The 12,792-nt window shown below is 36.8% G+C and overlaps 1 protein-coding gene across 2 annotated transcripts in view; it reads left to right on the forward strand.

Annotated features, from left to right (window-relative positions):
• LOC137071461 (apoptosis-inducing factor 3) overlaps positions 1–12,792 on the forward strand; it is a 41,395-nt gene that overhangs the window by 22,093 nt on the left and 6,510 nt on the right. For both annotated transcript variants that reach the window (XM_067439485.1, XM_067439486.1), the window contains exons 4-12: positions 1,984–2,093; positions 2,284–2,393; positions 3,850–3,894; positions 3,993–4,089; positions 5,075–5,187; positions 5,335–5,421; positions 6,428–6,519; positions 6,624–6,754; positions 7,644–7,759. In XM_067439485.1, the coding sequence (XP_067295586.1) occupies positions 1,984–2,093; positions 2,284–2,393; positions 3,850–3,894; positions 3,993–4,089; positions 5,075–5,187; positions 5,335–5,421; positions 6,428–6,519; positions 6,624–6,754; positions 7,644–7,759 (901 nt within the window). The remainder of the gene's footprint in view (positions 1–1,983; positions 2,094–2,283; positions 2,394–3,849; positions 3,895–3,992; positions 4,090–5,074; positions 5,188–5,334; positions 5,422–6,427; positions 6,520–6,623; positions 6,755–7,643; positions 7,760–12,792) is intronic.

Consider the following 12,792-nt stretch of genomic DNA (forward strand, 5'->3'; position numbering starts at 1 on the left):
AAAGTGAAATCTGACTCATATTGTTTAAATATTTTCTCCCGTTGCTTTTGGCTCACTATGGGCTTCTCCCCATTCTTCCCCCTTGACTTTATCAGACTTTATGTCTCCACGTCCACCGACTGCCTCATAGACAGTAAAAGATTGCTTCTGAGTGTCTCCTCCTGTCTATACGGTAATTTCTCAACTGTGCGACAGAGTCGCGTTGGTTATGACGCAATCGTTAGCCTATTTTTACAAAAACAGCTTCTACGGAGCGATAGTGTAAGATACAAGGTAATGGAGCCTTTTATGCATTGTCGTGTTTCTTTAGAAATAAACAATGGACAAATGGAGTCTTTAAACGCCTCTGATGTAAAGTTATTCACTGTCAAAGTGACTCAAAAATGAATGGGAGTCAATGGGATGCTAACAGCAGGTGATGGCTTGGTTAGCAATGGCCGCCCCTATGGGTGGAACGCTTTGCGAGTGCTAGATTACCCCCTTGGTCTTAATGAGTAAATTACTGAGTCATTAAAGGTGCACTATGCAACTTTCTGTCCGCTAGAGGGCGCCTATTCAAAACAAAGGCGTAGTTTGATGACGCCAAGTTTGAGCACAGCATCTTGGGACGTGGTCTTCACCTCACAGCCGGTGGAAAATAGGACTCGGGCAGAAATCATGTTCATGGATGCGGTTATTAACGTTACTGTAGTGTAAAGCAGAGGAGGACTGAGTGTTGTGGAGCTGAGCAAGGCTGCTGAAGCGATTGTTACACAAAAACCCGGGAATACCGGGACTTTTATTATGATGGGACGGGACACAGTTGCCCGGCGCGCACACTATTTCCTCTTTTCCGGTCATAAGTAAAAGGTTATGCAGCTCTGTTTATCATATTAGATACATTTAAGTGTGTTTAAAATGATGTTATGACGTTACTCTGTGTTCGCTCTGCGCTGCTGTGACATGTTCACACTGCTAAGAGAGAAGCGCTTCTGCAGAATAAAACAAGGGTAACGCAGATATGACGCAACTGACAGGCGACTCCCTCAAATGCTATGCTGACACGTCCCGTTTCAATGGTTAAAATAGCAATTTTCTCACAATTTACAAATAGTTTGAAACATTTGAGATATTGTAGGTACTCAACTGAACAAAATATATAACACTGGCCTAGTGGTTTTTGGTATATTTTATTGCAAAAATACTACATAGTGCACCTTTAATTCATTTGTTCATTCAGTAAGGAAGCATTGAATCGTTGAATCATGGACTCTTTTGATTCGGTCAAAGCCGCAGATTCGTTCACTAAACACCACTGTGTGTTTCTTGAAGACGCACAATGGTTCTGCTATAACTGAGTGAACAATATTGAAAATAATGTGTTTAAAATGTTTTTTGAACTGTTGTACAAAATCAGTGTCACATTTGCAGTTGGGTGTTTATTCAGGAAAATTGCTCATATAATTTAGCCATTATTAACATTAAAAACTCACACAGGGCACATTTTTGTATTGAAGAGAGTTTGAGTCTTAAATCGATCAAAAATGATCTATATTTGTTCTTCATGCTAGTATGTGCTTAAACCCCACTTACACAAAATGACAGTAATGTAGTGTGATTTGGCATACTCTGCATGCAACGGTTTTTACCTCATAAGATGAGGTAATTTGATTGGATGTCATATTGGCCTTTTAAAGCACTACTATTTTTTCTGATTTACACTAGAAGCGGCATTTCACCTGTTAGAACTAAATGATCGGTTTTAATGTTATTTTAAGGTGGGGTACAATGAAATGATTTTGACAGCATTTTGTTCACCTATCCCCAGGGATACACATACAAAAGTATTTAAGGATTTTGAACACAACAGTGTCTGTTTTTCCCCTGGTTGGTGGTGCATAAATGACATACTTCAGCTGTAACCTTTAAATGCATCAGTATTGAGTTGTGTTTTGGACATTCGAGCTGTGCTGATGATCATACGTGTTCTGTTGTGTTTGGCAGAATGCGGGAGGTGGATTTGGGGGCAGGTCGTGCTCTGCTCATTAAGGAACATGGAGAATTCTTTGCAATGGGACACAAGTGCCCACATTATGGGGCTCCACTGGTCAAAGGTGAGAGGCGTCCCGTGGAGTTCTCCTGGTCCTCTACATTCCATAGCTTAGCCTTAGGATGCCAATAGCCAACTATTTGAACTGAATGTTGACTTTACTTAAATATTTGGCTGTATTTTATAACGTGCTGCTATTAAACATGATAAACGTGCTTATAAACATTACTGTGTATACAATTCTTCTCTACAAGGTGTGCTATCAAAAGGACATGTGCGTTGTCCATGGCATGGGGCATGTTTTAACATCGCTACGGGTGATATTGAGGATTTTCCTGGCCTAGACAGTTTGCCTACCTTCCAGGTAACTCACATGTTCCTCTTCAACCTTGAACTTCCACTGGGCCATTAAAGGGTTAGTTCACCCAAACATGGTTGCAAAAATTATCCAATAATTTACTCACCCTCAAGCCATCTTAGGTGTATATGACTTTTTTTCCAGCCAAACGATGCGTTTTTGTAAGAAAAATATCCATATTTATAACTTTGTAAACTATAATCACTGGCTTCCGGTAATGACCTTATACGCAAGTCCAGTTCTGGTGGAAGAGTGACCTCTGATCTAACGCATGGTTGAGGAGTAGCCTAGTGTAAGCTTAGGTGAGAGTAGATGCCTCTCGCTGTTCAAACAAATAGAGCTGGGCAACAAACTAAAGCTCCTTTTCTCTTATATCAACAATTAAAAATTCTTGTTTTAGACTTCTAAATCATAACGGGTGTTTTGCTCTATCATCTGCTCTTCCACATTCGTTAAAATGTCATGTGTCGGGTCAGAGGTCACTCTTCCGCCAGAACTAGACTTGCATTGTAGTTTACAACGTTTTCTTACAATATTCATCGCTTCACTTCAGAAAGCCTTTGGCGTTTGGATTACTTTTATGATGGATGGATTTTTTCAGCTTTAAAATCTGGTATGGTACCATTCATTCCCATTGAAAAGCTTGGAAGAGCCAGGATATTTTTTTTAAATATAACTGATTGCTTTTGGCTGAAAGAAGAAAGTCATATACACCATGGCTAAGTAAATTATATTTATGGAGTAAATTATGCGATCATTTTTACTTTTGGGTGAACTATCCATTTAAAGAATATGTTGTTCTGTATGATGTTTTTAAGGACTCAAAATGTTTTATTTATGGGAAAACGCACGCACGCACGCACGCACGCACACACACACACACAATACTTTTTTAAATTGTATATTTATTTATTTATTTATTTGTATTCAAATAAATAAATGTATATTATTATTAATCATAAGACATCAATACATTTATTTATACTTAACAGACTTAACAGGCACCCATACCAATGTTTCCACAAATATAATTGATATCTGACTGAGCTGAACCATATACATACATATTGTGTGTACACAGTAAATATATTTTATATATAATTTAGAATTTATATATACAAATATTTTTTATTTATTAGTATTAAAATGGATTTGACTTACTCAGAGATGAGTGTGTCAAAGTGATTTATGTAAGGAAGTAATATACAGCTATAAGATAATATAAAAATCATGACTTTTGTGTGAAAATGTTCGCCAGTTGAAGCACAAATAGTGAATGAGATCTATTGATTTGAGAAAATGCATATTCCCAATAAGGCACAAAGAGGGGTACAGTATATACTGCTGATCAGAGGACAGAAAATGATCCTCTGTATGTGTCATCACTAAACAGTGGGGGTATTTTCATAATCCACGGTTATGTAATAATCTGTCATGTCATTTTTCCCCCTCGCTATTTCAGGTCAGAGTCGAAAAGGAGAAGGTGATAATAAGAGCAAACAAGCAGGTAAACAGTCTCTCTGTGTCTGAAGTATGCGTGTAAAGAGAGTTCAATTTAACAACAGTTGTAAATGATGATGTGGAGAATCGTCTGTTTCCTGACAGGCCCTTCAGACTCAGCGGCGGTCGAAGGCCATGTCAAAATGTTCCGCTGTCATCAATTCCAGCACTGGATTCAGCCACATTCTCATTATTGGATCAGGTTGCAGCCATAATGTTATAAAATGCACTAACATGGGGTGAATTCCCAGGGTTAACCATTTCATGTGTGATAAGCTCTAGTGTCTGGTTAAACTGGAACGACTGCATTTTTTTGCACTGAAATACCATGTGCACTCTTTAGTGGATTCACCCTATGATGTTTTGAGTAGTAAACCTATATAAATCTCACGTGTCACTTCATTCTGTAGCTTTACAACCTTGTCAACTGAGTAATATACATTAGTTTCCAATAGTAAAACTGTATGTGGGTGACAACTTGATGATGCACCATGAAGTGAACTTTAACAAGCCATAACAAAAGAAAAGACTCACACTGAGCCATTTCTTTACATCACTGTCCCAAAGTGATTTTCATTTAATTTCTTATATATGTTTTTATGGCAGCCTAGATAAGAAGCTGAATTTCTATATTTGGTACAGACTAGACAGGTCCAAATGTTGCATTCTATCTTTAAACATAAGATAACGCAATTACTGATTGTTAAGTTAAAATAAAGATAACATGAAAGAGATAACATCAAAAGCATTGGCTAAAATGATGCATTTATATTCACATTAGAGTTCAAAGTAAAAAAAAAAAAAAAAACTGGCATCTCAGTCAGCTCAATAAATTACATCTGAATAAATCAAAGTTTCCACAAAAAAATGTTAAGCAACAAAAACTAATTTCTGAAGGACCACACACAAAACTGCGAAACTGAAGTCTGGAGTAATGATGCTGAAAATTATTAAAAATAATGTATAAAATATATTAAAATAGAAAACATAATACTAAGTTCACAATATTATTGTTTTAACAGTATTTAATCATTTAATTAAATAAATGCAGCCATAAGAGACCAACATTTGAATGGTAATGTCACATTTTGAAATCGAAAGTACTGCCAAACTGATATTAGTAAACCAGATGGTCTCCAAAATGTAGTGTCAAGCACCTGTTGACCTCTGTTGATGTTCTCACTCAGGTCCTGCTGCTCTGGTGTGTGCTGAGACTCTGAGGCAGGAGGGCTTCACTGACCGTATAGTGATGTGCACCATGGACAAGCATCTGCCTTACGACAGGCCTAAACTGAGTAAGGTTTGTACACAGAACAGCCCATAGAACAGTGTGGGATCAGGTTTACAATATAAACTGAACATAAGACTGCTTGTCCAATATAAAGTTTTATTTTGACCACGTGTGCTAAAATGCAGCAGGTATACTAATATTGATGTTTTTGTTCAGTCTTTAGAGAGCACAGCTGAGCAGCTGCAGTTGCGCTCCTCTGACTTCTTTCAAGTGCACGATATAGAGATACTATTAGAGAAAGAGGTGAGTCATTTACTTCATTTCATGAGGGAAAACAGACTCATTGGAAAAACGTGCCTGTGGCGACGTGTAAAAGCGTTTGAGGTCAGAAACATGGTATTGTACATAGTAAGGAACTGCATGAAAGCAAGTTACATAATCAATGATCTGCCGCTGTCATTATAGTTTGTTTTAAAAAGAACATAGGCCTTAGCCTGACAAGCCAGACCCACATCAAGATGTTTGGTCTGGAAACTCACCATTGACAGGGCTCAATCCGAGGGGCGGGATAAACAGTTGTCTTTCAAACTCCCTCTGCACGCGATAGGATAGCGCTACAACCAACCAGAGCAACGAAGGTGAAGCAGAGCTCGCTGACTGATTAAACATTCGCCGTATCCGGTCGGCTAAACTCCGAACACATCTTCCCTTCTTAAGAATGACTTCAGTGCCGTTCTTTGTTCTTTTCTCAGAGAAAAGCTTAACTCCAGGTCTTCCAGAGTCGCGGTCAAAGCTGATTCGAAAGACCGCCGCCGTTCGCCAGTTTCTGTGTTTACTAGAAGCATGCAAACGCAACTCGGCCGTCGTCATTATGGCCGCCCACCGACTCTATACACGATGTGATTGGTCCGGCAAGAGTTAGCGGAATACAGCTCAGAAGGGTATTGAGAGTTCCTAGACACCTGCGGGCAGATTAAATTTGCTGCCGCTAAGGGTGCGTCTAGATTTCTAGGCTACATAGGCCTCTCATTTGTTTAAAAAGGATTACAAGTTATTGTGGTTTTACTGGCCTCTAGTGTTCATTTCATTTCAGCTGGAAACGGCAGTGAGTTGTAAGTTTTGCAAAAATGAGGCACGTTTTTTCACTGAGAAAATGTTGGGGGGGGGGGGGGATTATAAATGGTAATCCAATTTATATCACATTTAATAGATTAAAAATCTAATCTACAGTATTTCAATAATTTAGTCTAAATATGCATAATTTTTTACAAATGGAGAATTACATACAATGGCATATGTTTCTTCATAGGTTGTTTCTGTGGATGTAAAGACACGGACTGTGATATTTCGGGATGGTTTTAAAATGGAGTATCGAAAGCTCTTTATTGCCACAGGGAGCAGGTAAAGGCCACACATGACTATATATATATATATGTATGTACTGTATATATGATTATTAAAAATGCATTTGTTGAATTGTTAAGTTTCATCTTTCATCTGTACAGACCCAAACCTCTGAGCTACAAAGGCAAAGATGTGGGAAATGTGTTTCACCTCAGAACACCAGAGGATGCAAACAGCATCGCTACACTCGCCAGCAGTAAGAATGCCGTCATTGTGGGAACCTCGTTTATTGGTGAGAACTTATGGGAAATTTACATTTTTTGATTCTCTGTTTAGTTGGATACGTTCAGTTACCTGTCATTTGCACTGGTCACATTACTTGTGTTATTAGCTTTACAGTGGCTCCAGAAAGCATATAGACACTTGAAGGGTATAGTTCACCCAAAAATAAAAATGTTGTCATCTTTATTTACTCACCCTCCAAATCCGTAAGACTTTCATTCATCCTCAAAACACAAATGAAGATATTTTAATGGAATCTAAAAGGTTTCTGTCCCTCCATTGACAGTCCACGCAACTACCACTTTGATGCTTTAAAAGTTCATAAAGAAATCATAAAACTAATCCATATGATTTGAGCTGTTTAGTCCAGATTTTCTGAAGAGACTGGATTTCTTTATATGACAGTTTAAATGAAGGCCTTCATTCAAATATAAACATTAATCAGCGAACTTAAACTTAAACACATGAGAATGAACCTCATTGGTTCTCACACGTCAAGCGAACATGCTTGAGCTTCTGTTTACCACAACTGATGTGCATTGATGAATGTTTATATCTGAGTAAAAGCCTAAATTCAATCTGTTCATCATATAAGGTGATCAAGTCTCTTCAGAAAGTTTGGACTAAACCGCTCACTTCATATAGATAAATAAAAGTCTCATGGGTTTGGAATGACATGAGTGTGAGTAAATGATCAACTACCCCTTTGAAGCCACACTTTAAGAATGAATGAATGAATGAATGAAATTACATTAGACGCCTGTGTGACCTTAAGGAAAACTGACTTCATGCATCATAATTTGTTTAAACAAAATTCAAACATTTTGAATGGTTTAAGTGTCCACATACGTTTTGGGCTGCTTAATGGAGAATGATTAAATGTGATGATTGCTGTTCAGGTATGGAGGTGGCTGCAGCTCTCACAGATAAGGCTCATTCAGTGTCAGTGATCGGGATAGAGGCCGTGCCATTCCGTAAAGCTCTCGGAGAGAAAGTGGGGAAAGCTTTGATGAAGGTGAGAGAATGTATCCATTCATCCATCCATCCATCCATCCATCCATCCATCCACTGAAATATATACTGTATGTATATATACATATATACACACACACATATATATATATATATATATATATATATATATATATATATATATATATATATATATATATATATATATATATATATATATATATATATATATATATATATATATATATGTAGAGAGAGAGAGAGAGAGAGAGAGAGAGAGAGAGAGAGAGAGAGAGAGAGAGAGAGAGAGAGAGAGAGAGAGAGAGAGAGAGAGAGAGAGAGAGAGAGAGAGAGAGAGAGAGAGAGAGAGAGAGAGAGAGAGAGAGAAATCAGGCATAACATTATGGCCACTTATAGGTAAAGTGAATTACACTGATTATCTCTTCATCACTGCACCTGTTAGTAAGTGTCCCAGCTGGCATTTTAACATTGAGCCACTGTTGAATCAACGTCAGGTGCCAGTGTTGGATAACCGTTGAATTTTGTTTAGATTTTGCAAATCTAATCAACGTTGAAATGGCAACATCATTCCAACGTCACATTTCTCAACATAGGTGAATTTGCCAACATTGAAACAATATTGATTTTAGTTTAGATTTTGCAAATCTAATCAACGTTGAAATGGTAACGTCTTTCCAATGTCACATTTCTCAACATAGGTGAATTTGCCAACATTGAAACAATATTGATTTTAGTTTAGATTTTGCAAATCTAATCAACGTTGAAATGGCAACATCATTCCAACGTCATGTTTGTCAACATAGGTGAATTTGCCAACATTGAAACAATATTGATATTACTTTAGATTTTGCAAATCTAATCAACGTTGAAATGGCAACATCATTCCAACGTCATGTTTGTCAACATAGGTGAATTTGCCAACATTGAAACAATATTGATTTTAGTTTAGATTTTGCAAATCTAATCAACGTTGAAATGGTAACGTCTTTCCAATGTCACATTTCTCAACATAGGTGAATTTGCCAACATTGAAACAATATTGATATTACTTTAGATTTTGCAAATCTAATCAACGTTGAAATGGCAACGTCATTCCAACGTCATGTTTGTCAACATAGGTGAATTTGCCAACATTGATTTAAGTTTAGATTTTGCAAATCCAATCAACTTTGAAATTTCAACATCACTGTAAAGTCCTGCTTTTCAACATAGTTTTTGTTAAACTGTTTTCACTGAAGTATTGATGTGTTCAACAGTAACACCAAACACCTTGAAATGGATACATAAACACTAAGTTTGCAAACACGCAAAGTCAGCTTGGAAGAAGCCAATTGGTCAAAGGAAGAGCAGGAAGATTAATAAAGACATTTCACTGACGTAGGAAACATGCTTTATTACATAGCTGCAATTGTGCCAACCTTTCACATCAATTGTACACATGTCAAACTTTTACTTCACCCAAAAATTCTGTCATTAAAGGGTTCTTTCACCCAAAAGGGAAATTGAGGTCATTAATGACTCACTCCAATGTCATTCCACACCCGTAAGACCTCCATTCCTCTTCAGAACACAGTTTAAGATATTTAATATTTTAGTCCCAGAGGATTGTGGTGATCCGAATCATTGATTCATGGCTGTTTGAATCTTTATTTAAGGTTTGAAAACAAACGCGGAAGAGAACACAATGCTGAATAAAATCGTACTTTTTTTTATTTTTGGACCAAAATGTATTTTCGACTCTTCAAGAGATTCTAATTAACCCACTGATGTCTCATATGGACTACTTTGATGATGTTTTTATTAGTTTTCTGGACATGGACAGTATAGTGTGCATACTGCATTATGCTCTGGGACTAAAATATAAAATATCTTAAACTGTGTGTGGAGATGAACGGAGGTCTTATGAGTGTGGAACAACATTAGGGTGAGGAGTTAATGACATCAATTTCATTTTTGGGTGAACTAACCCTTTAAATGACTCGCCTTGTCGTTCCACACCCGTAAGACCTTCGTTCATCTTGGGAACACAGTTTAAGGTATTTCATATTTAGTCTGAGAGCTTTCTGTCCCTTCATTGAAAATGTATGTACGGTATACTGTCCCTTTTTATGTTGTTGTTATTTTTGGACCAAAATGTATTTTCATTGCTTCAAAAAATTCTATCCAACCCACTGATGTCACATACGGACTACTTTGATGATGTTATTATCTTTCTGGTCCTTCTGGACATGGACAGTATACCGTACATACATTTTCAATGGAGGGACAGAAAGCTCGGAGTAAATATAAAATATCTTAAACTGTGTTGTGAAGATGAATGGAGGTCTTACGGGTGTGGAACGACATTAGGGTGAGGAGTAAATTACAGAATTTTCATTTTTGGGTGAACTAGCTTTTTTTAACCTTTAAAAAAAAACGGCCCAAACATTGGGCAACATTAAACACAGCTGGTTAAGTCTTCCTTTCTTGTTACTTATTTCTGCTACCGCCACCAGTCCTCTCAGGTGCATATTTCAAGTCTTTGGCCATGTATTCGTCTACTTTCATTGGCTTTAAGCTCAAGACCGCATCTGATGAGAAAAACAAAAAAAACAGATCAGTATTAGCAAACACTACTCTCTCAAATTAAAATATTTAGCAAATATCAACTTTTGTGGCATTGCCAATGATCAAAGTATATAAATTAGATATTATATTTGATGAATAAAAGGTTTAAAAGAACTGCATTTATTCAAAATAAAAACATATTTTCAAATAAATCTCCTTTACTATCAATTTAACACAGTGTTTCTCAAACTTTTTCAGCCCAAGGACTATATCTTCCCATTTTTTCCTGAGGACCACCTACAGAATCCCACTCTAACACGCCCCCCAAAACCAACAAAATAGGAAGGATAAGCTAAATTTAAGTTTAATATGCAACTGTTTCAAGTCAAAAACTAATCATTCAAACACAAATGCAATGATTTGATCAGAAATTATTATATACATTTTATATATAAAAAGTCTTCCACATAAACCTGTATTTAAATTTTACAAAAATGTAACAAAAAAAAGTTAAGGGTTAGTTACTTTCAGATTCAAATAGATGGTTGGGTTAGGTATGGGGACAACTTAACGTTAAAGGTGACTTTCAGGTAGTTTTTCCAAATCTCTGGAAAAAAAGAAGAAAGAAGAATGTGACGTGCTAAAGATTTATAGATATTCTTGTGCCTCTCCCTGATTGGGTAACGGTAGTACAAGACAAAAACATTCAAACTGATCTAATATGTATAACGTTAGCTTCATGGAGCGTACACACATACACGCCGGTGGAACGACGGACTAATGGCAGTTCGCGGTTAAACTAGTCTGCCCGTAACGTTACACTTAACGCCGGTTCGCGGTTAAACTAGTCTGCCCATACGTCTACACACACAGATAAGAACGGCGTTTGACGGTTAGCTAGCACTAACTCCGGTTCGCGGTTAAACTACGTTAGTCTGCCCATATAAACACATTATTAATTAACACAATACGTTTATGGACCAGAGTCAGGCACACTCAACATTTATTTAGGAATTTTCTAGTTATAAAATGTGATTTCAAAAACTTTGCTTACCGTCTGAGCTGTTATGCCCAAATTCAGTCGAATCGGTCCAGGTCAGAACCTGCGAGGCTGACGATGACGACACAGACCCACTTCGCGCACGCGCAAGCAGGTGTTGTGTGGAACCGTCAGAGCCTATTGGCCTTTGTGTGATGGACAGTCGCCGTCCTCCAATCAAGCCATACATCTTGTATTCGTGTATATGTGTGTGTGTGTGTGTGTGTGTGTGTGTGTGTGTCCGTCCATATGTGTGTCTATATATATATATATATATATATATATATATGTGTGTGTGTGTGTGTGTGTGTGTGTGTGTGTGTGTGTGTGTGTGTGTGTGTGTGTGTGTGTGTGTGTGTGTGTGTGTGTGTGTGTGTGTGTGTGTGTATGTTTGTGTGTTATTTTTTTAATTTTAAGCGGTCTGTTATTTTTTTTCCAGAGCTGTGTAGGATATATATATATATATATATATATATATATATATATATATATATATATATATATATATATATATATATATATATATATATATATATATATATATATATATATATATATATATATAGCTCTGGAAGAAAAATTAAGAGACAACTTAATATAAAAATTAACTTAATATATACAACTTAATATATAAAAATTAAAATGCACCAGAATGCAGGAAATCACATCTACAAAATTTAAAATTGTATGGGGGAAATGTATATCCCCAGACCCCCACACAAACAGCCCCACATATAATATTTTCACCAGCCGCCACTGCATATATTGTTCTTGTATGGAATGACTAACCAAAATGATCAATCGGACTTGCTGTCAAAGTAAGCCATAAGATGTAGAAAGTGCTCAACAAACGTTTAATTCAGAGTTGATATTTCAACGTTGTATCATTATTCATGTATCAACTCTTTTTCAACAGTTAATTGATCAGCATTGTTTGGACGTTGTTCCAACGTTATTTTTCTACTGATATATTTCAACAAAATTTTTAAAAGTCATGGTTGTAAAAATAATGTTGATTTGACGTACAACTCAAAACTTGTTGATATTTCTATGTTGAATTCTTAGTGAGTTAACAACACCAAATCAACTATTTGGTGTTCAACGTTGTTTTGACGTTGAAACAATGTTTTTTCATAAACTGACATTATTTCAACTACATTTAAACGTTTAATGTCAGTTGAATGCCAGCTGGGGTGATATATTGTGAACATTTATTTAAGTGAACATTTTGTCCTCAAAGTTGATGTGTTAGAAGCAGGAAAAATGGGCAGGCGTAAGGATTTGAGCGAGTTTGACAAGGACCAAATTGTGATGGCTAGATGACTGGGTCAGAGCATCTCCAAAACTGCAGCTCTTGTGGGGTGTTCTTGGTCTGCAGTGGTCAGTATCTATCAAAAGGGGTCGAAGGAAGGAACAGTGGTGAACCGGCAACAGGGTCATGGGCGGCCAAGGCTCATTGATGCACGTGG

Source organism: Pseudorasbora parva, chromosome 3 (genome assembly GCF_024679245.1).
Source record: "Pseudorasbora parva isolate DD20220531a chromosome 3, ASM2467924v1, whole genome shotgun sequence".
Taxonomy (NCBI): Eukaryota; Metazoa; Chordata; class Actinopteri; order Cypriniformes; family Gobionidae; genus Pseudorasbora; species Pseudorasbora parva.